The sequence below is a fragment of the Saccoglossus kowalevskii genome, chromosome 3 (genome assembly GCF_978046115.1).
Source record: "Saccoglossus kowalevskii chromosome 3, keSacKowa6.1, whole genome shotgun sequence".
Lineage (NCBI taxonomy): Eukaryota > Metazoa > Hemichordata > Enteropneusta > Harrimaniidae > Saccoglossus > Saccoglossus kowalevskii.
In genome coordinates, this window is record NC_140643.1 from 36,174,129 (window position 1) to 36,201,989 (window position 27,861).

The 27,861-nt window shown below is 34.9% G+C and overlaps 1 protein-coding gene across 1 annotated transcript; it reads left to right on the plus strand.

Annotated features, from left to right (window-relative positions):
- Positions 1-5,754: 5,754 nt before the first annotated feature.
- Positions 5,755-27,506, plus strand: LOC100370528 (rab GDP dissociation inhibitor beta-like). The gene is made up of 9 exons (XM_002739447.4): positions 5,755-5,902; positions 7,114-7,221; positions 11,445-11,547; positions 13,441-13,578; positions 24,244-24,442; positions 24,582-24,713; positions 24,802-25,076; positions 25,688-25,887; positions 26,871-27,506. The coding sequence occupies exons 1-9, from the start codon at positions 5,858-5,860 to the stop codon at positions 27,003-27,005; spliced, it is 1,335 nt and encodes a 444-aa protein (XP_002739493.1). The 5' UTR covers positions 5,755-5,857; the 3' UTR covers positions 27,006-27,506.
- Positions 27,507-27,861: the final 355 nt, after the last annotated feature.

Sequence of the window (27,861 nt, forward strand, 5' to 3'; positions counted from 1 at the left end):
GAATTGACAAAATAATATATTTAGTATATTTAGTTATATAAAAGTATGTATTCGTCTGTTATCTGTCAGCAAACTAAAGCTTCCATCAAAACCTTGAGAATACTAGTATTCAAAGTAAAGGTAAATAAACGCAAAAAAAGTGCAACCTCATGAAGGTTGTACATTGAAGTCTAAATACCGAACATATGTCAGGAGGAAGCTATACTCAAGGCTGGACCTGCAACTCTGAACATATAATAATTTTTAGGTAGCCTTCCTTTGTTTTTCTTGGTGGTTACATAATCTATATAAGTCTCCTAGGGCTTTATTCAATCCCTAGATTTGGGACTAAGGAAACCAATCAGTTAATATACATGGCAATAAAGAACAATTTGGTTAGTTGAAAAGGTAGGAGCAGGTATTAATATACAGATATAACGTTATTAATAAATTATAATAAAGTGTTCTTATCCAATACAATAATTAGCAGTAGGCCAGTCGTAACAATCCTTGCGATTACTATGAAATATGAATGGGAATACCTTCGCCCTGTCGTAACAATCCTTGCGAGTAAATAGATATGTCATATACTATGAACACAGCTTAGTTTGAAAAGAAGTGTCATTGCGATTATTAATCGTGACTTTGATAGATTTTTTTTTTAAATGGCAAAACATTCAAAATCAAAATGAAGAGTCACGGGAAAAGGGAGAAACTGATCACCTAATTAATCGAAACGATCCTTGTGATTTGAAATGCCAAATTTTGAAACAATCGGACAAGAAGAAATTTAAGCCATTTTAAATTGAATTTCTTGCGGAGTGCCAAATACTAATGCCCTGACGCATATTAAATATTTTATCAATGTACAATCAAAAGTTATGTATAACCAAAGACACTGTTCTAGTGTCTTTGGTATAACAGTAAGATGGATATATGTTTACATCCATTAACACATGCAGCTATGTAATTGAAGTTCTAAAGATATTTTGAAATAAATAAAGTATTCTCGATCCGATTTTTACAGTGTGTTTGACTGAAAGCATGGAAATCATTTCGTGTGTGCTATTCAAAAAGTCATCTAAAACTTCAATTTATTAATCAACACTTTAAATATTGAAGACGCTGCAGTATGTGAAGCATTTAGGCGTAACGTAGTAGACTAGATTTTAATAACTTGAAGGTTAGAAACAAAACAATAGAGAACAGACACTCACAATTGGACGTAGATGCCAATGCAAAAAGACTCATTAGAAGGAAATCGAATAGTCCTTCAACAAAAATTTAAAAAGATGAGTGGTTTCGATATTTCTCAAATGTTTTCAATAATACTAAATATGCAGATTTCTTTTCAAACGAAATAAAGTTTGTTGTTATCTTTGATTCAGATGAACCAGGTGACGATGATATTAATTGAAACACTATAGATAGAAACATTACTACTACAAAATACTAAATTGTAAAATGTTGCCCGCCATGCTGTATGACATTCCCGTATGTTAAGGCAATTCATAACAAAATACGTCACGTTCTTTTTCTATCGCCAACAGTCAAATTTTATCAATGAGAAAATAATATAGTTAAGGCTGTTGTCTTACGGGAAACATTTTGGCAAGCATGGGTCCAAAAAAGCGTTGGTAATTAAAACTTGTTTACATCTTATTTTTCGGGGAAGATGTATTGACATAACTTATACGATTACGCCTCGTTTATAAGGGAACTTACACCAGAGCCTTATTTATCATGTATCAAACCATTCCTCAGAACCCCCTCAGAATAGACATGTGTAGGTTTCGAACCCCGTCCCATACACGCTCATTAAAACGAGTCGATGTAACAGCAGCCCAAGGCAAAATAGGAAGTGTACATTATGTAATATGTAGTCTCAACTCATTCGAAGACGAATATCACTTCATGTTACTCTGTCCCCTTTATACTTACTTTAGAATGAAATATATTGCATAGTCCTTCTAACAAGAGGGCCCCCTAACAAATCTGTATAAATTGTGTTTCCTTTTCCCAGTCGGGAAAGTATAACACTGATAAATCTCTCTTGTATTTTTTTTTTTGTTTTTTTACAGTACGAATTTCTCAGACAATTTATTTATTTATTTGTTGCTACCCTTTTAAAGCAGGGGCTCACTTTTACAGGAGCTGCAAATTTAAAATGATACATTTCTTAAAATAAGCACAAGAAATACTGTTTTAGATCAAGAAAAATATAATATAACAAAATTAATATTAGTACAATAAAAATAACATTACAATCTACTTATTAGTGTAAAAATGTTGTTCTAAAGTCCATGGCATCAACTAAAAATTCTTTCATAAGTTTGTCTATGGTGTAACATATTTCTTTGTTATAACCTAGAGTGGTATCTCCCAGAAGGAAACATAATAACTCTTCGTTATTAGTTGCTGGAAGTTATCAGATAAATTTGTTTCTTTCATCTTCAATAACATTTCTTTTATTTCACACATTAAGTTGTCCCTTTTTATTTTTAAACTTGGACATAGCAAAATAAAATGTTCGAGTGTTTCTTCGTCTTTTTCACAACATGGACAAATTATGTCATCTTCACTATTATTTTCCCATTTTCTTTTACGAACATAATACGAACGATACGAACAAAGTGTAATATTATAACCAGGCCCGTAGTTTGGAGGGGGTTCGGGGGGTTCGGTCGAACCCCCTAAATTTTGGAAGTGAATAGATTTATGCTCGTAGATTAGAACATAATAAAACAAACAGTATTAATTAAAATAATTATCATCGTTTAAATCACTTGACTCAGTGAGGTAACTATCAGACTCGGTCGAAATTGCATAGTAATGAGCATTTAGGTGGCAACGAGCTTTAAATGTCAATCGTGAAGTTACTTCGTCTTAGCTCAACAGCGGCCAATCAAAACAGGTTGCTATAAATGGGCAAGCTTGTATTCGGTGATTCCGCTATGGTGTAATGAAGATCGCGTTCAAGCAGCTGATGTTAAATATTAAAGCGACATTGAAACAATAATGGGGGACAAGGGGGGTAGCTGGTACAGTTTTACGGGAAATAAAAAGGGCTTTTTACAATTTGCAAGGAAAAAACGACGTTTTTACAGTTTACAGTGAAAATTGAATTTTGCAGTGAATTGTGTCATCTAGTCGTTTTACAGTTTCGAAAATGTAATTTCCCTGGATCTTCACGACTTTTTTTTATTTGGATGTAAATTCTTGTACGTACCGAGAAAAATTACACATTTTTACAGTGTACGAAAAAAATATTTGATTTATTACGTTGTATGTCTATCCAGTGATTACAGAATTACGGAATTTATTTTTTCAATTTTCGATGTACGAACAAAAAAATATTGCAATTACGTTGAACGAAAATATCCCTTGCCCCCCGCAGTAGTCACTTTCTGAATGATGTGGTGGTCCTGAATAGGTCCGTTTGTCTTGTGCTAGTGTTCGTTCAGTTAGTAAAGTGTGGGATTCGAACGGGATTGAGACGGCAACACGACACTGTACTTTCATATTGGTTCATTAGTTTTGTATTAAGTTAATGATGGCATATATACTGTTTTGTTCTAAGTGTATCAGCCAAATGTAGTCAACGTATTGTATTAGTACGTGTAGCCTGTGTTATTGGACATAGTGTACAGCTAAGGGTTGAAAACATTTATCATCACGAGTTGTATAGGTCGAAGAGCTTCTTGCATCCAAAAAAATATCCCACAGTGTTGCTTCAGCACTGAAACTATGCGATAAATCATATTTTTCAAACATATTTTTTACACGTTTTTTTTGATGTCGTAGAAAATTTTCTATATTTTTAGTGGGTTCATAAAAGGGACAGGTAGTCATTGAAGTTTATTGAGACCGCTGCTAAACTGCTACTATATGCATATTATTTTACCGCCCTCTAAAAACAGATTTACAGCGAACCAACAAATTCACGTACTGCAAGAAACTTGGTAGTATGCCATTGGTTAGTGCATTTAATTTGTTTGATGTAATCATTGTGCCAGCTATTTCTTATGGTAGCGATATGGGGGTGCCAAAATTCGGAAATCGAGAGGGTACAGACAACATTTTGCAGATATCTACTTAGCATTAATAGCTGCACAAACAATGTAGCGATGTTGGACGAATGTGGAAGGCTGCCATTATGCTGTGGTTATTTTAAGCGTTGTCTCTTATATTGGTTAAAATTAAATAATAAATAGCTGGAACCCCAAAACATGTTATATCATGCTTAAACAGTTAGACAAGACCGACAGACTTACTTGGGAAACCCACGTACAAATCTCCTGTTCAAATATGGTTTCGGCATTGCCTGGTTTGAAAAACAAGTTGCAGGTACTGCTAATTTCTTAGGGATATTTACTCAAAGAATAAAAAAAATGTTGTCAGCAAGAATGGCATGCCTCAACAGTCTGGGCTTACTTCGTCGCTACACAAACTACCACACCATATATCAACTAGCTCTGTATCTTTTAAAAGTTTTCAAGCGACGAGATAAATATGAATCCAGCTTAACTTAGTACCATATGTTTACATGGATGTTGTATTGTTTTTAAAACGTGATATGCACTTTTCTACCCATTACATTTTGTACGATGTGGTGAGGCCCTGTACAGAAATAAAATTACATAATTGACTAATACTAAAATGAATAATTGTAGACAGATTTCGACATGAAATTGTGTCACTTTTATGTGCGCTAACATATGTGAAGAGCGAAAACGCTCGTTAGTAGCATTCTACCTTAAAATGCTTGGACAATAATGCTAAGATACGTACAGTCTTGTCTTTTTTGTGTACAACATTTTGCAGTAATGGATCAAGGGTGTGGGTGTGTTTGTCTGTGGGTGGGGAATGGCCTATGACCCCTTCTCTAAAATGGTAAAATAGTTCAAAAATGTTATGTGGAATAACTTACCAACGTAACACAAAGTAAACCAATTGAATTTAAAACCGAGAATATAAAAATGTATGTAACTGAGCTCAAACACACTTTTTGAATATTATAAAATTCACACGTTTCACATCAAATATATCATTTATTGTTGTTTTCGAACCCCCTATTCAAAAGTGCTGGCTTCGGGCCTGATAACACCATTTAAATCCCCATAAAATCATGGGCAATCACAGCCCCTGTACACCTAGGGACCTTGTTTCAGCGTCGCTTTGAAATTGATTCGTGATTGTATTGGGGTTATTATACACAAGAGTACACACATTCAAGTATGACCGCGCAACTCAATGGAGAAGAACACAAATAAACACAGTTACAACAGTGTAACAAATGGAAGTTCCCCATTCAGATTGAAATATGAATGTTAAATAATTCATTTATTTATATGCGGCTTTCGAATCGGGGTCTACACTTACCGTATTATATAATTGGGATATTATAACAAAAAGAAAACTCGTTATTTGTAAGTTATTTATATCCCACATACATGAATCTGATTTTTAAAAATAGAATCAAGAATAAAATGTATTCTTCCCAAAACAACACTCACAAGACCACCAAAAAAACAGAAGTCATTTCTTCCATCAAAATTAACCCTCCGCGTAAAATATAGGCCTATCGGTATAATTTATGTTTTTTAAAGTTGCGCACTTTTATTGAAACAATTGTACGTCTATATTTAATATTGCACTTGCTTTAATTATCTTGCAGAACAGTGTTTTGCATATATGGGATGTATTTTATGTACAATATAACTATGTGGCGGATTAATCGAAATATTCGGCGATGGTTAGTAAACCGGCGTGTTGACGGCCATTTTGGAACCTGAACAGAAGATCGGCAGGTTTATTGAATTTTCTGTCTTATTTCCCTGTAATTTATTGAAGAAAAAAAATATAATATTATATCACCATGGATGAAGAATATGACGTAATCGTATTGGGCACTGGTCTGAAGGTAAGACAACATTTCTCGAGTCAGGTACCGCCCATTTTGGTACGCCCGTTCGCTGCTCTGACACGACAAATTTATATTGTGCTGTCATGTGTCTGGGCATACAGCCCTTTGCAGACCGATTTCCGGCCACACAATATTGAATCAAATGATACTTTCGTGTAGCTTAAAAAAACAATCGTTGTGCGTAAATACTATCATTTTAAAATGTATTCATCTGAAAATTTTATGGATATGGTTAAAATGTATCTCCTTGTCGGATCAAAAAACCGATGACATCACTCACCGCTTGAATGGGCCCTGCCCCCTGTTTGAAATCCGATGATCCTCCCATTTACATTGAAATATGCCAATGATAATATTAATTGTGAATTTAAAAAAAGATGTTGCAACATAAAATATGATATTAAGAATCCTGTAATTCGTAGTTTATTTGCTGGTACCACGTTCTTGATTACGGTAATTACGGTAGATTTCCAGGCAATGAAATGCCTGGCCTCTGAATCATGGTTGAAATGTACGGTGGGATCCACAGTGAATACAAAATAGGACGTAACTAAGATATGATAATCCTTCTGTAAAAATGTAATCAATGTGATGTAGCACGTGCATGATAGAAAAAAACAAAATATATTAAACTGTGCTACCTAATTTTTCATCACTGTGCGTACTGTACTGTGCTCGTTGATTGAGTGGATTCAACTGCCATTGAAATTTATGATTATTTATAAAAATCAAGGGAATGGGTTTGTTGTGTTGATAGTTGAGCATAATTTGGTCAATTTGTCTGGCAGTACATTTTTTTGGTATATTGACAGTCATATAAAATTAATTATTTTTATACAAAGTAGTCACAAATTTTAAATGCAAATTGTCTCACAAATATATTGCATAAAGCTTTAATGCTAACAATTTTATTTTTAAGACACTTTCATGCTGATAGTTCCATAAGATATTAGCTTAGTGGATAAATATTTATTTGAATTAAACTGTAGAACAATGGACAGTTTCAAAATAATTGATTTGCAGTTGTTAATGCTAATTGCTACACATTTATAGCAGGGTCGCATTAACACATTTATAGCTGGCTATCGAGACCAAATATTAGTATTATTTATCTCCATCACTCGTTGATAAATCTATTCTAATTATCATCCTATGAATATGACATTTTATGTTACACGGAAGTTCTTTTTTTTCCCTCATACTTGCAGGAATGTGTGCTCAGTGGTCTCTTATCAGTGAATGGTCGCAAGGTACTGCATATGGATAGAAACAAATATTATGGTGGAGAGAGTGCATCATTGACTCCCCTTTCTGAAGTAAGCATACATTATTTATGTTGGTTTAGTATTATTTAAGTAAAAGGATTAATATTCTCCGGGTTACAATGTCACTATTTTGATGTCTTCAGCACATTTGCTGGTTTTAAATTCTCAGTCATCATGAGCTTTATGCACAGGGAGCCCAGGAACTATAATCAACTGTACACAGACTCTATGAGCAGGGGTGGGGTGTATTGGCTGGGATCTAATGTAAGAAACGGATGAAGGCTCCAGCCAGCTCACATTTTTTAAACTTGAGAAAACAGTCAAACAGAATGAAAAATAAAATACCAGCTTGAAGAATATTGGTTGCTCTTTCAAATTTCGCCAATACCATACTTGTATTTTACCTATATCTGCGGAATAAATCAAGAAAACTACCCAAATTGGCTCCATTTATGAATAATTAACTGTTGCCCCCGAAAGCATGGCACAGTTGGAGGCTTGGCCTATTCAGAATGTGTCAACAACCAATCACAAGACTGGTTACCAATAAGTTGAGCGAGGCTAACCAAGTCGTATATGAGTTTTGGGATCCAGTGTGTTACTCTGTCATTTGTAATTTCGAAAATGTTGAAAATATTGACTCTTGTTTTATTTGAATAATACTTTTCATACATAAAAATAACATCTTAATTTTTGACTCCCGTGTGCGAAGCTCAAAAGGGAGTCTTTGCAGTTACCCTGTCTGTCTGTATGTATGTATGTATGTCACTTTTTTTGTTCCACCGTTATCTCAAGAACCACTAATCAAATTTTGGTGAAACTTGGTACATAGATGCTCTGGGATAATGCGCAGAGTTGATTAGGTTTTGGTAAAAATCTATGAATATTAATTACCTAATTTGCATGATACTTAGCTGATTTTTAGCTGTTCCAAGACTGTTCCACTGATATCTAAAGAACCACTCATTGGATTTTGATGAAATGTGGCACATGGATGCTCTGAACTAGTGCGCAGATTTGATTAGTTTTGGGTAAAAATCTATGAATATTAATTACCTAATTTGCATGATAATTAACTGATTTTAAGCTGTTCTATGACTGTTCCACTGATTTTTGAAGAACCACTCATTGAATTTCAATGAAACTTGGCACATGGATGCTCTGAACTAATGCGTAGATTTGATTATTAATTACCTAATTTACATAATGATTAATCAATTTTCGGCTTTTCCACTGATATCTCAAGTACTAATCATAACATTTCAATAAAACTTGGTACATAGGTGTCATATGACACTGCACAGACCTGATAGTTTTTAGGGTAATATCAGTACATATTAATTACCTAATTTGCATAATTAATTAATTTTCAGCTTTTGATATTTCGAGTAGTAATGATCATGTTTCAATGAAACTTGGTACATAGTTACTTGAGGACTGTACAGAGACCTAATTATTTTTTGGGTAAATATTTGTGCATATTAATCATCTTATTAGCATAATTAGTTAATTTTCAGCTTTTCACCTGATATCTCAAGTACTAATCATCACATTTCAATGAGACTTGCGACATAGATATTCTAGGACTATGCAGAGACCTGATTAATTTTGGGATAAATAATTGTGCCTATTAATTACCTAATTTGCATAATTAGTTAATTTTTTGCTGTTCTATGGCTGTTGCACTGATGTCTAAAAACCACTCATTGGATTTCAATGAAACTTTTAAAGAACCTAAGACTATGCACCATATTAGTTTTTGGTAAATATTTATGCTTCTTAATCACCTAATTAACATAATTAATTAATACTGATATCTCAAGTATTGATCATCACATTTGAATAAAACTTGGTACATAAATGTTCTAGGACAATAGACAGCCTGATTAATTTTGGGTTAAAATCTGTTCATATTAATTCTCTAATTAGCATAATAACTAATATTTTTTTGGTTCTAATCACATTTCAATGAAACTTGGTACACTGTGCAGACCTTATTAGTTTTACACTTAAATCTGTTCATATTAGTTACCTTATTTGCATAATTAGTTTTCAGCTATTCCATCAATATCTCAAGTGTAAGTAATTTTGAATTAATTTTTAATGTGTCTCCAAAACTCTCAGCACACGGGAGTTCTTTCTAAGCTTTCTTTGATTGTAATTTCCATTTTGTATTATATGCGAAACACCATGAATTGTAAAAATAATTTATCTGGCCACAAATCCTGAAATACTAAATCAGGCATTGTCAGCTGCTGTAGACAGTCAACAAAAAGTCTTGTCTGTCTGTCTGTGCAGCAAATTTGTGAATGTGATATCTCAAGAATCAGTGATCAGTATCAGATGAAACTGAAGCGACCTTTACTATCGGACAATTACAAGATCTGATTTGGTTTGGATACAAATTGTTAACAATTAAGAAAATTTGCATATGAATGGAATTCATGTCTTATTGATATTACAAGAACTGGTGCTTAGATTAAAATGAAACTTGCAAGAATTGTAAGTGTTGTTGTTATCGTAATAACTCTATTAATTCGCGGTCTCTATTAATTTGCGCACCCATTTTATTTTCGAACACTAATTTTTAAATGTATCCTTTTAAATCGTGGCATTCGAAAACATGTTTAAAATTGTATCCTATTAATTTGCGGACCAGAATAAAGTGGATAAATCAGAATATATTGCATGAAGACATTAAAAATATACATTTTGTTTGAGTTTTCAAGTTATCAGTACATGGTGTAGCCGCAATCACAGACAATCTCCGTCATCACAGCCTTTCGGTTAGCAAGCAGTTTAGGTTTGGTCAAGATTTGACCTGAAAAAAATCATTTCCACGATACTACAGATGTTGGGCAAGATTATTACTTAGTCAATAAATATCAATCGGTCAGCAAATCGATTACGAATTTCCGTGATGGAAAGCTTAGTAACGGGCTTTTCGTCGCTGGTCCACAGGGTTGCATCGACCATGTGTCCGCCATTTTGGAAAGTTATTTTATTCAATGACGTCATTAAAGTGAACCGCCCTATAGTCTGTAAATTGAAGTTTTTGATTGGTCGGGCGATTGACCTTGTGTCACATTTTCATTATAGATGAAAGTGCTTGACAAAAAAAAACAATCATGTAAACATTGAACACATGGCTACAGAGTAGCCGTTAACTTGTGCTGTTTTTATTTCTTGGGCAGTACATCTGACTTCACTACCGACAACCTGTACGACTAATACCGGATTCTGTCGTAAATTCGCCCATCCGAAAAATCGCCCTGGCTGGTTTCACGGTTGGTGTACCCTTATTTGGGGTTCAAATTTTCAAAAAAATTATCATCAAATATTTTTAAGGGGCTTATATTTTTATTGACGCCGATTATCAACACTGGCAGTTGGACCACCCAAAACGAAAGAAACTATTGCAGAAGCTAATCTAAATTTGCTAATTTAAATTTTTATACATTTTTTTCTTGCTGGATTAAAAAGTAGACAGCGTATCTTTCTCCAAAAAAATCACATTAACGAACATCGTGAGTCAAAAACAATTATTTTGTTTCATTCTATTAGTAAGAAAGTATATTCTAAATGAACTGCATCTGCATTGCTTAGTAGCAAATGATGCGGTATTACAATCTGGTCATGCTGCGTTATACCATTGTTGATTATTACCTAGTAATAATTATAATAACGTGCAAAATATAAATTCGTTGAATTGTTATGAAATGCAAATAAATTTCAACTTATTTCATCGTAAGCGAATGACTCCGAACGCAATTTCAGCGCTCGATGCTGTATACATGAATATCCGCCATGTTTGACCAGAGCGATGTTCTTTTACCTGACAGGTCAAATCAATTATTAACCAATTAAAACGATGCGAACGTCTTCAACATACCATAGCTCATTCAAATATGTTAATGTTATTGAACGCAGCACAGAAGAGATTTGCCGTTGTTGTTGTACGAACTTTTGGCTTGGATTTTCATGGGAAAACGGCATGATTTGTTTTTAAATAAAAAAATTAGTTGGTTTCAAAAGGTAAATTTAACATTGTTTACAGCGATAACAGCTCATTGTCGAAACAAAGCTAACCCATTCACGCTAGTCGCAATAAACATCAATACTCTTGAATAGGCGTCAATGACTACGGCGAAACTTTTTTTGGGGGGCATTGCACAGGAACTTTAAGTACATACAGTACGGTTGAAGTATAAGGAGTACTGTCTTCTGTAGTATATTGCCAAGATTTGAAATTCTATTTTTCATATTTTTTCTAGCTATATGAAAAATTTGGTTTAAAGGCAGAAGATGTACCTGAATCTTTTGGCCGCCAGAGAGACTGGAATGTTGATCTCATCCCTAAATTTCTCATGGCTAATGGTAAGTTGTGATCAAAGTACAATGTAACAACAGAATTGTATTCCATGTGACTGATCCAATTATGATATTGTGGGTAAAACTTCTTACTTCTTTTTCTGCTCATGCAGGTTTTGTGTGTTTCTGGCGTGTAGGGAGGTGGGGTATCTTAGCTGTGTAACTAAATTTATCCACAATTGCACTGTAAAATCGCAAATGCATAACAGTTGACTTGTTTGTTCCCTCTGGGTTTTCTGTCATGTTAACATTTTTTACACATGACTCTATCAGCGAAGGGTTATAAATAGATAAATTTTGAGTTGCCTGGTTATGACAAGTGAATGTTGCTTATAAGATGTGTACTGCAGTTTGAAGTTTAATAGATTTTTTTGAATACCACCACTGGACAAGTCCTGTAATAATACATATGTGGATACCGAGATGACAACTACCGTTAAAGTCCTATTATAAACCGCGGTTTATATTACAATGTATCAATTTAAAAATTGGGATCAAAAGCTCAAGTTCGGGGTGCGGTTTCTATTACGTACATATTGCAATCACTAAATGGGCGTGGTCATTTTTTGTCCACAACACATGCACAAAACAAACAATACACCGTACAATCTCTTGAATAGGCGTCGGGGAAGAGTGAAAGGCCTTATTTTGGTTCTAAAATAGGCATTACGAAATGTTGAAAAATTACAATAAAAAAAAAATTCTACATGATACAAAAAATACTCAGTATTTTTAATGTAATATGCATTTATTTTTTTTAATTTTCTTGGTAACGAAAAGTATATTCTAACAGAAGTTTCAAATAAAAACACGAATGCACTGCTTAGTAGCAAATGATCACATAATGGTAGCTCGATCCGGCCATGCTGCTGGTCTCAAGTGAATAACTTACTTGTTTTTGAAGTGTTGATATTGGTGATTATTATTTAGTAGTGATTACAATAACGCACGAAAAATAAATTCGTTGAATTGTTATAAAATGCAAGTAAAATTTAACTTAGTTTCCCCGTAAGCGAATGATTTCAGTCACATGTAAACAGCCGATACGATATCCGCCATGCTTTTGAATGCTCACGTGACGTATTATTGACCGGATAGGTCAAGTCGCTAATTAACCAATCAAAATGCTGGATGGTGCCCACGTGTCTAAATTACATAGCTCATTTAAATATGTTAATGACAGTTCAGCGACCTCATGGTGAACGCAACACGGAAGAGATTTACCGATAATGTAGTGCGATCTTTTTCCTTTGATTTCCATGGGAAAACGGCATGATTTTTTTTTTAAATCAAGAAATTATTTGTTTTCGAAAGATAAATTATTCTTCAATGCTCAGTTTAACACTTTTACGGTGATAAAAGCTCATTGTCTAAAACTTACGAAACACTGACGTATTCAGAAAGAGTATTGACAGAGGTCGCCGCCAGAACAAAAGCAGTTTCATTGCCTGTCTGACATCTTATCACCGCTGAACAATAAATAGGTGTGAATATTTTTAGGCATGTTGTCGAAACAAAGAATAGGATTAGGAACAATGCCGTTTTGGAACAGCTGGTTGAAACAATGAAGACAGTCACGGTCTTGTTGAATTGGGGGTGCGGTTAGTAATAGGTACTTTTCAAGTTTTCAAGAACTCTTTAACCCCGAAGCCGGAATTGGGGGTGCGGTTACTATTACGTATGCGGTTTATATTAGGACTTTAACGGTAATACTTTTGCACTATTTTGGAGCACATGCTCTTACATAAATTACAGTGGTGTTTCTATGGAAATAAGTAATGATTCAGTATAGAACAAATGTGATTTTTGGTTTATATGTTTATATGTGCTTATGTTTGAGATGCACTCCTGGTAGATCAAATGCAGTACTTACTCAAAATCATGTATTATTTCTTTCAGGCCAGCTAGTAAAATTACTAATACACAGTGGTGTTACTAAGTATTTGGAATTCAAAACTTTAGATGGTAGTTATGTTTACAAAAAAGGCGATAAAATTTATAAGGTTCCAGCTGATGAAAAAGAAGCTTTGTCAACAAGTAAGTACAACTGTATTCTGTATTTTTGATTGTATCAGCTTGTATTGTTGAAGTTTTATAAACAAGATTTGCAAGGTAGCATTTAATCTGTTAATGTAGTCCGCAAATTTCATCTCTGTGTTTGTTTGTGTGTGTGCGCGCATGTTGGTCTGTCTGAACTGTATCTTAGACATGCCAGGTCCAGTTACTTTCAGACTTTACACACACATCATATCATACATAAACACGTTCATGATCCAATTCTAGATGGCCAAATAGTGGCCATTATAGTGCTAAAATTCATTAAAATCAAGCGATTCTGTCATTCTAGAACTAGATTCTGAGTCGTGTGTTGAGATGCAGTTGAAACAGTCTATGTCCACCCAAGGGACTTCAGATTTTTGTCCTTAGACTAATTTATTCATGAATATTAATTAGACCATATAGTTCCTAATATCTATTATTAAACAATGAATCAGTGTAATTTCAATCCCATTTTGCTTACACAAACTATGGTGCATACATTTACAAAACAAAATATGAATTTGAATATTATTTTTATTTTAGTAAATATGAAGGAGATTTGTATTTATTTTTCAAATCCAATATAAGCCACAATTGTATCCAGTTGTGTGAACAACTTAACGTTTGTTTAGTGGTCGTTGATTATTACTGGAAGCATTCTGGGGGAAAAAGAAAATTCAGATTTCCTTCTATTTTTTTTAAAAAAAAAATTATTACATTTTCCTTTTGCAAATTTCTCCAACATACCATTTATCCAGTAGTCCATCCAAACTGACCCATTCAGTGTGAAAATAAATGTTGAAAGCTGGTCGGTCCTGTATTATACTGATAGTCAAACAAATAAAAACCATCACTGACTAACTGAAGGCAATTGAACAGCTTTGCTGCAGCCATCCATTGTTGCATGTATTGGGACTGTAATGACTAGAAAATTCACAATTCTACTTTGAAAAGGAAATTGAACTAAAAAAGCAAAAGACTTTTTAACAATGCTGTTCCAGTAACTTCATAGCACAAAAAACACCAAAGAACATGTGCAAGACTCAATTTGCTTTTCCACTGATATCTCAAATATTAATCATCGCATTTCAATGAAACTTGGTACATTGATGTCATAGGACAATGCACTGACCTGTTTAGTTTGGTTTGAAAATGCATATTAATTACCAAATTTGCATAATTTTGTTTAGCCAATTTTTGGCTTTTACATCAATATCTCAAGTACTAATTATCCATTTTCTATGAAACTTGGTAGATATATGCTATAGGACAATGCACATAACTGATTAGTTTAGGGTTAAAATATGTGCATATTATTTACCTGAATTTGCATAACAATTAGTTTTCAGCTTTTCCATCAAATCTCAAGTACTTATCTTATTTCAATGAATCCTGGTACATAAATACTTTAAGACAATCTAATGTAATCTAATGTTTTAGGTTTATATATATCCATAATAATTACCAAATGTGCATAATAATTTCCACCTTTTAATAAGCTCCGCTGTGAACTTTGTCATACGAGTCGTCCGTGTCAATGTTTTACTTTTTCAACTTCTTTTTGAAAACTACAAGCCTGAATGCTTTGATACTTGGTGTATATGTACCTTGGGTAGACCTCTCTTAGGTTTGTTCATTTCATGTTGATATCTTCAATTCTCTAATTTTGGTGAATATTTTTGTCATTTTTGGTAAAAAGTGATATTTCCACTTCTTGTTAAAAAAGGCAAGTCCGATTGCTTTGATATTACATATATAGGTACTACATGTAAACATCTCTCAGATTTGTTCATTTTGTGATGATACCGTCAATTCTCTAATTTTGGTGAATATTTTTGTAATTTTTGGTAAAAAGTGATATTTTCGACTTCTTGTTAAAAACCAATAGTTCAATTGCTTTGATATTACATATATAGATACTACATGTAGACCTTTCTCAGATTTGTTCATTTCGTGATGATATCTTCAATTCTCTAATTTTGGTGAATATTTTTGTCATTTTTGGTAGATAGTGATATTTTAGACTTCTTGTTAAAAACTGTAAGTCCGATTGCTTTGATACTATACATATTGTTCATTTTCTAATGATGTCTTCAGTTCTTCAATTGAAATGTGCATTGCTAACAGCGGAGCTATCTCAGCCGATAGGCTGCTTGTTATATATATATTGTTCATTTTCTAATGATATCTTCAGTTCTTTAATTGAAATGTGCATTGCTAACAGCGGAGCTATCTCAGCCGACAGGCTGCTTGTTTTTTAGTTTTAAATCATCACATTATAATGAAACTTGTGGCCCTGGAACAATACACAGACCTCAATCTATGCATAATAATTCATTAATTTGCATAATAATTCATTTGGTTCCTTGGGGTAATCCACAGACATGGTTAGTTTAATGTTCAAAAACATGCAGTGTTCTCCCCAGAAATTGTTCATAGAGTTGCGGCTAATTTGCATAATAATTAGCATTTAATTAGCATAATTTAACATATTGTTTGTCATATGGGGAAATAAAAAAAAAAAACAGTTTTTTTCCTTTTTTTCTATTTATTTTATGTACAATCTGTATACAATTATTGCACTGCATGTTTAGTATTGCAAATGTCCTGCAGAAATACTGAGTTTTCTGTTTCTTTGCTTTGCCCAGCAATCAGCAACTTTATAAAACCCTGTTCAGTCCCGGTAAATTAAACATTGGGTTGATTATTCTCATTGCTTGTCTTCCGTTTCTGTTGTTTTCTGGTTAAGTACAACAACTGTTACGAGTCACGATACTTACGCTACTATGTTCGAGCAATAATAGTTTTTCTGGCTGAAATTATCCATCTTTATGTATTTTTTAGCTCCGCTGTGGACTTTGTCGAGCGGAGCTTATCATATGAGTGATTGTCAGTCGTCGTCCGTGTCAATGTTTTACTTTTTTGACTTCTTCTTGAAAACTACAAGCCTGAATGCTTTGATACTTTTTTTTGTATTTAAAACATTTTTTATTGAGTCAATTTACATAAGCACTTTACGTAGTTACATGTATGTGTACCAAAAAAAATTACATTGCACAACAAGTACAAAGTCTTCACAAAAATATTACAATTTTTTCAGGAATTCATGCTGATATGCTGGGTCGTTGCTACAATTTTCATAAATTTTCCCCATTTTTTAAAATGTTTTCCCAATTTACCTTTTCTGTTTGCAATCAAGTACTCAGTTTTCTGTACCCTCTGCACGAAGTCTTTAAATTCCTCAAATTTTGGTTTGTTACCCCGACATCTGCAAATATAAATAAACCTCCTGGCTACCAAAAGCAAAAAGTTTAACAGGAGGGGGAGAAGACTATCACCAAACAAGAAGCATTCTGGGTCGTTCACCCGAGGGAAACTCAGTTTTGTCCCCCATATCTCAAAGAATGTATCCCAAAATAATTTTACTACTGGACATTCATAGAAAAGATGAAGCAGATTTTCATCAGGCCCCTTACAGAACGTACAGGCTCCTGATTCAATCTTTGGTGGGGTCATCTTACAAAGAACAGAGTTGGTTACCAGGATATTGTGGCTGATTTTCCATTGAAATTCCCTGAGCTTTGACTCTATTGTAAGTCTAAATGGTGCTAAGTAAATACTTTCCCATTCAGTAATATTGGAGTTTAATGTTTTAACATGATAAATTTCAGATCTTGGCGAAATAAAATATTGCTTTATCACTTCAGGGGTCACCAACTTAGTTTTACATTGTTTCAAATGAATTTGAACGCCCACAAATCTGATACCCAACATATCATCCTCAGGGTTAGCAAATTTGTTTATATCTACTTCCCTTTTCCATTCTCGTGGTAGTGCGGCCACAATTCCAAACCAATCCAAAAATCTCTTGCGAGGTATTCCCCTTTTTTTCCACTTCACCCCACTGAAGAAGTTGGCCCTTATTATCAAAAAGATTTCCAACATAGTGGAAACCAGCCTCACTGAAATCTCCCAAAAATATACTTCTGCCTCCTTGTAAAATATGTTTGTTGTTCCAAATACTTTGATTTAGGGGATGCTTTTCACCATCTGGCGGAGCCGTGACTGCTAGCCACGACTCTAACATACTACGAAAGAAACCCCTCACAGTAATGGGAAGAACATTAATATTAAAATTACTCTTTAAAAGAGTTTCTATTCCCCCAACTCGAGACAGTTTCTTCTGCAAAATCCATTTCCAAGGGTGGACTATATCATTGTCAAACAGACGACGTAGCCAATCTATTCGTTGAGCCTTCACTATTGCAAAAATATCTGGTACTTTTAGGCCACCTACACAAATGTCCCCTATCATTGTTTTCCTGGCCACCTTATCTTTCCCTTTCCAAAGAAATGCAAATAGCATTTTGTTTATTTCTTTCAGGTATCTATTAGGGCAATCTGAGAGACTAAGAACATACTGAACTCTTGAAATACCCATAGCTTTAATAATTTGGATTCTGCCAAGCAGTGTTAGGTCTCTCATTTTCCAGAAGTGTAAAGATACTTTTAGTTTCTCTATGGGGATTGTGACATTTCTATCCGTTGCCATTTTTCTGTCATTTGAAAAGTAAACACCAACAATTTGAATCATATTTGGCCATTTTACCGCAAGGGGTTTCTCTTTACATTTGCTTTTGTTTCCAATCCACATTGCTTCACACTTATCCTGGTTAATTGCTAACCCAGATATTTTTTTGAAATTGCCCAATATTTCAAACAGTTTTCTACATGAGGGGAGGTCACTAAGGAAGCATGTCAGATCGTCTGCAAACGCTGCACTTTTAAAAGAACCAAAACCCGGAACCACAACCCCTTCAATATCCTGATTGGACCGCAGTGAGCACAGAAATATCTCCAACCCCAAAATGAACAAAAGGGGAGAAATTGGTTCCCCCTGCCTAACTCCTCGCCCCAGAGAAAAATATCCTGTACTGGTGCCTTTGTTCATAACACAACTGGAGATGTCAGAGTAAAATACTTTTATCCATTTTATAAAACTTGGGCCAAAATTATAAGTCTCCAATGCTCTAAAGAGGAAAGGCCACTCCACAGTATCAAAAGCTTTTTCAAAGTCTACTGTTAGTAACAAACCAGGGATGTCCTCCTCGTCCATGTACTCCATTACACAGTCAACCAATCTCACAACATCTCCTATAAATCTATTTTTGACAAAAGCCGATTGGGTTATATGTATTAACTGTGGAAGGATTTTTTCTAATCTTTTAGCTATACATTTTGTACCGATCTTATAATCTGAATTGAGGAGTGATATAGGCCGCCAATTTTGGATCTTGCTATTATCCCTTCCTTTTTTCTCCAGCAATATTATTACAGCTTGTCGTTGAGATGTGGATAGCCTGCCTTTCTCAAAGGACGTATTTAGAGCCTTCACCATAAATTTTTTAACCAATGGCCAAAATTTTTTATAAAAATCTGCTGGCAGACCGTCATTACCTGGAGTTTTATTTGGTACAAAAGTTTTAATCACCTCCCAGGCTTCTTCGACAGAGATGAGGCCTTCACAAATGTTTGCCTGATCTTCAGTGAGTTTTGGAATGTCTGGATTATCAAAAAAGTAAGCCTTTTCCTTCCTCGCCCTTTCATCTTGGTCAAGTTTAGAGGCATACAAATTTTCATAATACATTTTAATTTCATTATTTATTTCCTTCTGGGACCTCACCTCTAACCCATTTGCTCTAGTAAGTTTGTTTATTTGAGATCTCCTAGCGTTCATTTTTTCTAATTGCAAAAAATACTTAGTATTTTTCTCACCTAACTCATGCCAGTTGGCCCTCGCTCTAACAATCTGCCCCTCTGCTATTTCGTCGTATTCCTGTTGTAATGATTGTTTTATTTGACTAAATTCATGTAATACTTCAGCAGTAGGGTTTAGGCAAATTTGATCATCTAGAATTTTTAATTTTCGCTCCAGATTTTTTATTTTTACTGTTTGTTTTTTCTTTTTTTCTTTACTAAAAGTTATTGAGGTTTTCTTAATACAATATTTAAGCCAGTCCCATACCATACGCGGGTCCTCAATATCCTCGCCTTCTTTTAGCCAACTAGGGAACTGGGTTTCAGTAAGCTCAATATAATCAGTGTCTCTCAATAAGCTAGTATTCAATTTCCAATATGAGGGACCACGTACAGTTTCGTCATATTTCAAGCTAATGACGACCGCCGAATGATCAGACAGCACACAGGGAACAATTTCTGTTTGAACTACATCACTAATAAGTGACTGGCTTACCAGAAAATAGTCTAGTCTACTTTGGATCAATACAGGATTAAAGCGTTTCCATGTAAAGCTACTTTTCTCCGGATGTACAATTCTCCATACATCGACCAGATCAACCGCCTCCAAAAAGCCATGAAACATTTCCGAAACACGAACCCATTTCTGGGGGTTACCACCTTTCCTATCTTTAACCATGTCCAATACAATGTTGTGATCGCCCCCCCACACAATTTGGATATCTGGGTCTGACATGCTCCCCCTGATCTCACTGAGTAAATTCTTCAGAAAATTTATGTACAGTTTTTCTTCATTTGGGGCATATGAATTAACCAAAAGAAAATGTTTCCCATATAGCATAACATCATGAATTAAATACCTGCCGCCTGGGTCACATATTGTATTTAGAACCTCATAGTCGATGTTTCGAAAGATAGTCAACACCCCCTTACTGTTGGAAACACCATGGCTAAAAAACATCTTTCCCCTACACTGCTTACTCCAAAATTTAACCACATCTGTACTGCTATGCGTTTCTTGCAAAAAAGCAATACTAGAGCCTTGATTATTAATCCACCTAAACACATTTTTCCTTTTCTTGCAACGACCCAAGCCCCTCACATTTAATGACAAAATTTTAAGTTCAGAAAACATGGCAGTTGAATTGTAACATACTCCCTGGTACACCACTTATAATAAAATTTGACTCTTTTCTCATAAAAATCCAACAAAAAACAAAACAAAGGAATCTGCCCCCCAGGCCAAAAACTTGCCTGTAAAAGGTGGGCCACAAAAACTCCCAAATTTCCCCATATCGGATGCATCCACATCTGAATAAAGCCAATGGATTGTTGCATCATGAAAAAACACCCGCCCCGCGAGCTCCCAAACAACTTTAAAAGAAACAAACGCTTTTCACAAACAGAAACAAAACAAAAACAACAACACTCAAACCGCATAACTTTACAAGTTCAGGTTAACATTTATCAAAAATAACATTACTGTTCAAAAGTTCAAAACTCACCATTCACCAACCATATTTCCGTTCAACAGTTCAAAATAACAGTACAGAAACAACAGTTCGTACGAAAGTTTCCTACTGCCCCGTACACCACGACAAGCGAGAATAGCCTACCGCGTTCATTAAATCATCCAAATCTGGGACACTGCCTGTCAGCCGAAATATCTTCAGTCCTTAAATAATTTCCCATCAATGAAAAGTCTACCGTTGGCAAAACGTGGACGTTTACCTTGTTCAAACGCTTTCTGCATGACTGGACGCAGCTCACATTTCCTTTTGTAATCAGCTTGCGTATAATCTTCAGTTGCAAATATTTCACCTTGCTTTAATAAACTTTTGGCTTTTCGTAGAACAGCGATGCGGTCCGGTCTCCTCATGAATTTAACCATTATATGAGGTGCAGGCCTCGCACCGCTCCGGCGACCATTTATCCCAACTCGATGTGCATTTTCGATCATGGCGGCTGCGCTCTCGAACCCCAACTTCTCCTTTAATAAATCCGCAATTATTTCCATGCAGTTTTCGCCCTGCTGTATCTGGAATCCACCAAACCTAAGGTTGAAAGCTCTTGAGTATCTAGCAAGCCGAAGCGCCTCTTCCTCATTTTCCCTGGTCTTGGCTTCCAACTCCTTGATCTTTCTATCGAATTCACCGAGTCTGCCTTCTACCGCCTCATGGCTATTGCGCAATGTGGTCATTTCATCTGATGACGCAGTTAACGCTCTCTCGAAATCCGCCTGCTTCCTCTCCATATTCTCAAATCTTTCAGTTATAGCGTGTTGTTCCTCATTAAGCGCGTCCACCTTCTTCTCAATTCTGCTAAGAGCATTTTTTATATACGATTGGAAGTCCGGATCGACCTCGTCATGCATATTGGGAGATTCACCATCGCTTTCACCTTGCTCTCGTGTTCCGATTTTTCCCGAAACTTGGTCACGTGATGTTTGGGTCGCAAAACCCTGTAAGACATTTTGTTGTTTCGTTTTGGAAACCTTGCTTTTCACGGTCTTCGGCGGCATAATTTCAACAAAAACTCACTTCCATCCGGCGACCAGAACTTTACATCCCAGATAAAGTGATTCGCTTAATTGTCCTGTACTTATTACCTGTAAAACTTCACCGGAGCCCACGGAGCAGGCCAGTCAAAGATCTTGCTTACATGCCAGTAACCTTTGACCTCTGCTTTGATACTTGGTGTATATGTACCTTGGGTAGACCTCTCTTAGGTTTGTTCATTTCATGTTGATATCTTCAATTCTCTCATTTTGGTGAATATTTTTGTCATTTTTGGTAAAAAGTGATATTTTCGACTTCTTGTTAAAAACCGCAAGTGCAATTGCTTTGATATTACATATATAGATACTACATGTAGACCTTTCTTAGATTTGCTCATTTCGTGATGATATCTTCAATTCTCTAATTTTGGTGAATATTTTGGTTATTTTTGGTAGAAAGTGATATTTTCGACTTCTTGTTAAAAACTGCAAGTCCGATTGCTTTGATACTTTACATATTGTTCATTTTCTAATGATGTCTTCAGTTCTTTAATTGAAATGTGCATTGCTAACAGCGGAGCTATCTCTGCCGATAGGCTGCTTGTTTTAATCATCGATGTTGTCTGTTCAACACAATTGTGAACAATTTGAGACAACGGAGATCTGAATTACCAATTGTCACCATTGTTATACCATGTAAAATTGAGGCTTTTCTTCCAAGAAATAACACAAGTGTCACTCCAATTTCCACTTGATTAGAATTCCTGATTTCTTGATAAATATATTATTTTCAATTATGCTTCACTTAATTTATCCGAATCTGAGCACGATATGCAATCCGAGTGGGAAGTTCAGGCTCGCTGGATCTTACGTGGGTGACTCCATCTTGGATTCACAATCACGAGGTCAAAATTGTTTACATCATAAATATATATTTTTTCACATTTTGATCTCAAAAAACAAATATCAAAAATACTGACAAAAATCAAAACTTAGAATAATAGTACGACTACATTTCTAAAAATAATAATGAAAATATGTTTCGTACACATCGGAAACATGTGGCTTTTGACCCCAAGTGTGACTATATCATTTGCATATGAATATACGTTTGGCAAAAGAGCATTTGACACCGGGGCTTACAGCTTTGTCTTTATAGAACTGCTTTGTTTTTTTAAAACGATATCCAACCAATGAGAAACAACAGGGGATTATCCCGGGAAATTGGCGTTAATACAATGCATTTGTAGATTTAACTAGTTAGCCAGGAAACTTTACAGTCTGTGAGAGACACGGGATAAGTAATAGCATCGCGGAGGAAACACATAGCGTCGCGTGCAAATCCGATCGCGTCGTGGCCCTTGACGCTGTTTTGGCCTGGGGAGAACACATGCGTATTGATTATTCTAATTATTATTAGTATGTTTCTAATATCTCAAAAAAATCACATTTAAATTGAATTTGTGGTAGAGGTGCTCTGGGAATAATTAGACTGAAAATCACATGTAATTTTGATAATGTGGAGTACATAGTTTTCATTCACCTTGTGCATCTCAAATAGCAGACAAATATTAGTTGCTAAGCTCTTTGTTTTGAAAGGCTAATCTTCAATTTTGAATCAATTTTAATACGTTTCCATGTGTCTTTTTAGTCCCTGTTTGGACGAAGTCCGAAAACGGGGACTTATAATTCAATCTCCTTCCGACCATGCATCTGTGCGTCCGTCCACAGACTTGTATCTCAGAATCCTTTGGACCGATTTCGTTCATTCTTTGCATGTACCTAGTACTTTATGTGGGACATATGCACATGCAGTGGTTTAGCGATTCGATTCAAAATGGCCGACTGGCAGCCATCTTGTGTTTTGAAAATGTCGTATTTCGGATATGCTTTGTCAGTTTAGATTATACATGTTTCAAAATCTGATCAAGGATGGCCGATTGACAGCCATCTGACTTTTTGGCCTTTTTCACAATTTATGTACCAATTTTCATTCATATTTGGCACATACATCATACATGTCAGTTTGTTTCATAATCAGATCAAAGATGGCCAAATAACAGCTGTTTTTATTTTTGGCCATATTACTACACGTAACACATGTTTTGATGTAAATAAACAATCTGTTGTATACGCCACTTGGGACACAAGTTTTAAGGACACGCTTGCGACAACCCCTCCGCTTTAATATGACGAGCACAAAGAGAACTTTTACGTGGACTGTGTCATTTTCAATGACTTGTTTTCTAAGCTTTCTTTGATTTGTGACTATGAACAAGTAGCAACACAAATTATTCTGCCTTTAATTCTGAAAATCCAGATATTTTAAATGCACATGTGCTTCACTGAGTAGCTGAAAGCTCACTGAATAACACATGTTCATACAATTCTACTACTATTCCTTCTAGGCTTAATGGGAATCTTTGAAAAGCGTCGATACCGCAAATTTTTGATTTATGTTAATGATTTTGATATTAATGATCCCAAAACTTATCATGGTATTGACCCAAAGACAGCCACATCGCAAGATTTGTACCACAAACATGGCTTGGATGATAATACTGCAGATTTCACTGGTCATGCCCTGGCACTGCATAGAGATGACAGGTAAGCAGCATTATACCAGTTAAAGTTGCTATTATTTCAAAATATAGTTTGTCTCTAGTTAGTGTTCTGTAAATCTGCCAGCAACTAATCCAAAATAAATAAATAAATAAATAATCTTGGAATAATTTGTTTTTTGTAGCTACAAACAAGAAAATGTTTTAGACACAATAGAGCGAATTAAACTGTACAGTTCATCTCTGTCACGTTATGGCAAATCTCCATATTTGTACCCACTGTATGGATTGGGAGAACTTCCACAAGGCTTTGCAAGGTTAGTATGTGAAGATGATTTGTCATCGCATAAGTAAACAATTGTATTTTACCCACACATGTTGATAGAAATTTATATCTATTTACAGGCTATCAGCTATATATGGTGGCACCTATATGCTTGACAAACCAATTGAAGCTATTGTATATGATGACAATGGTGAGGTTTGTGGCGTCACATCTGGAGGTGAAACTGCCAAGTGTAAAACTGTTGTGTGTGATCCCACATATGTAAAAGATAAGGTCAAGAAAGTTGCTCAAGTGGTACGTGCTATTTGCATCATGAATCATCCTATACCACGTACAAATGATAACTCTTCATGTCAAATCATCATTCCACAAAATCAAGTGGGTAGGAAATCAGGTAAGCATAGTATTTTCTGGGTTTTGACTTGTCTGACTCGATGGCTGGCTATTAATTATTCATGAGTTAATTAATAAACATGTTTGTTATGCAGCTGCTTTGATACTTTGTATATATGTACCCAGTGTGGACCTCTATCAGTTTAAAATATTCATGAGAATGTCTTTAATTCTGTAATTTTAGCAAATATGTTTGTAATTTTTAGCTCAACAGGTTAACCCTACCTGCAGCCATAGAACTTAAATTCTGTCTCAATTTAGTCCTGTCTCATTATCATGCTGTTTTGTTTTGAGGTAGAGCTATTTCAGCCATCAGGGATCCTTGTTCACATGATTCGTTTAATGCTAGTCAATTCTTTTCTACACTCCCTAAGCACACACAAACTGTTTCTAAACTTTATTTGATTCTTGAATTTAGTTATAACCCTTGTTGAATCTGTGAAAATAAGAATAATTAATATGATTGAAATACTTGGTGATTTTCATTATATAACGAGTTACCACTGAACTGTAAATCGATACATCTTTTAATTTGCTTCAATGGATGGATTCATAGTGTAAGCATGAATGCGAAACAAGGTTACTGATATCCAGCATTGTTATCTATTGTAGATATCTATGTGAGTTGTGTATCTAGCACTCATTGCGTAGCAGTTAAAGGTTTTTATATCGCAATGGTATCCACCACTGTTGAGACTGACAACCCAGAAGCTGAATTACAACCAGGTCTTGATTTGCTTGGCCCACTAAAACAGAAGTTTGTGTCTGTATCTGACATATTGGTACCTATTGATGATGGTAAAAAATCTAAGGTATGGCATTATATAATTATCTCCACCATTTTCATCATCTTGTGACTTTCACTTCAATGATATTTTTACGCAACATCAGATTTACATTAATTGCTGCATTGATTATGTATTAATCCATACTTACATCCAGTTGATAGTAAGATATTGATTGCAAACTTTTTACAACACTTCTATATTGCTAGAATCTGGCGGACCGGCTTCCAGTAGTGCCCCAAAGCAAGCCTTCTTGGATTAGTTATAAGAAATTTCCACAATCTTAATAGTTAGTCAATATCCCATTTTTACTGCTCAGAAGTATGTTTTGACAGGAGAAACACACTTCCAAGAAAACTGGAAGCTTCTATAATCTTTTTGGTGGTCAGGAATTTCATTTTTTGTGAACTGAAGTTTGAAATGTATGCACCAGACATCTCAGTGGAGTCAACTATCTTGTTGTGATCCTATTTTAGTTACAGGCATAATGACCTAATGTGGCCATACAAAGTGATTTTTCTCTGGACTCTTGGACATGCAGTTTGAACATTAGGGTAACAATAACCATGGCAAATAGTTGGTTGTTGTTAATTGAGTACATAGGTCGGTAGTATGTGCTAGCTAGTTCTAAATAAAATGAACATGCAAACACAATGCAGTGGCAACAGATATACTGATAAAAACTGCATGTATGCATAACTGGCTACTTTGATACAAAGTGAGGTGCTCATTTGCATACGCCATTACCACACAGATTAATTTACATAATTAATTTACATAAACCGCTTCTGTTACACTTGTAGTTTATCAGAGAAGGAACTATTTAAATACAAGAATTATTTTGAGAGACTATGGCCCACACATTTTCTATAAACCATTGGCATGATTGACAGAGCAAATACGAAAGTACATAACATATACACTGTCAATACACGGGGACAGCATACTAACAAATTTAGCATTATCATAAAATCTGTTGATATATATTAACTTTTGTTTTTTCCAAACAGGTATTTGTGACCACATCTTACGATGCTACAACTCACTTTGAAACCACGTGTAGTGATATCCTGGATGTATGGACACGAATGACTGGTGAAGAATTTGACTTCTCCAAAGTTCAGAAAGATGTAGAGGCAAATTAGTACACTGTCTCAAATCTGACAGTCAAATCTCCCTTTCGCTAAGTTTATGTCTCTCATTCTTATCCAAGAAAAATATTGCTTGCAGAACATTGTTAAAATTCCCCCAAAAAACATGAATTTAGAATGCCAGTAATGTACTAAATAGGTGTTATGTACTGGTACTGCTAGTTGCTCAACCGAATTGTAGTATACGATATTTTTTTCTCATGAATGTGCAATGTAGATTGGAGCTGTACATTTCGTGATTTACTTTGAGTAGGTTTTACTATTTGCTTCCCTGCACTCGTGTAGCTTTATTTGATGTATTGTCATGTATGTTCTTGTAAACCATTGTGATGGGCACTTTTTAAATGGGCCTTGGTTTGTTTGATGCCATATACCATGTATGACAATCGGCTTTATCGGTGTTCATATATAGAGAGAACGGGAAAAACAAATTATGCAGATCAATATTTTCAGTATAAGAGTTTTTGAAAGAGACTTGCATGTGCAGTTGTAAAATACTTATTTATCTTTTGTTAGCTTTTGACAGTGTCAATCACTTGTGAATCAATTAACTAATCACAATATGGTATGGATATATGTGGAAAATATTTGAAATCATGTTCCAATATTCCCCCCGTTGATATAATTTTGTGTTATTTTTTCTCTGGCTTATCAAGTTAGAGGATCTATGTAGCATGTACTTGCCACAGTGACTGGTATGCACTACATCAGTGTGAGAATAGAACCACGGTATTCTGTTTATGATAGTTATGCAATTGTGTTGGTAGTATAACTTCTTAGTTGATATTAGGGGTAGGAGGGGGCGTTGCTTCATAACTGATTTAGCGCATGAAGAGTATTTGACAACAAA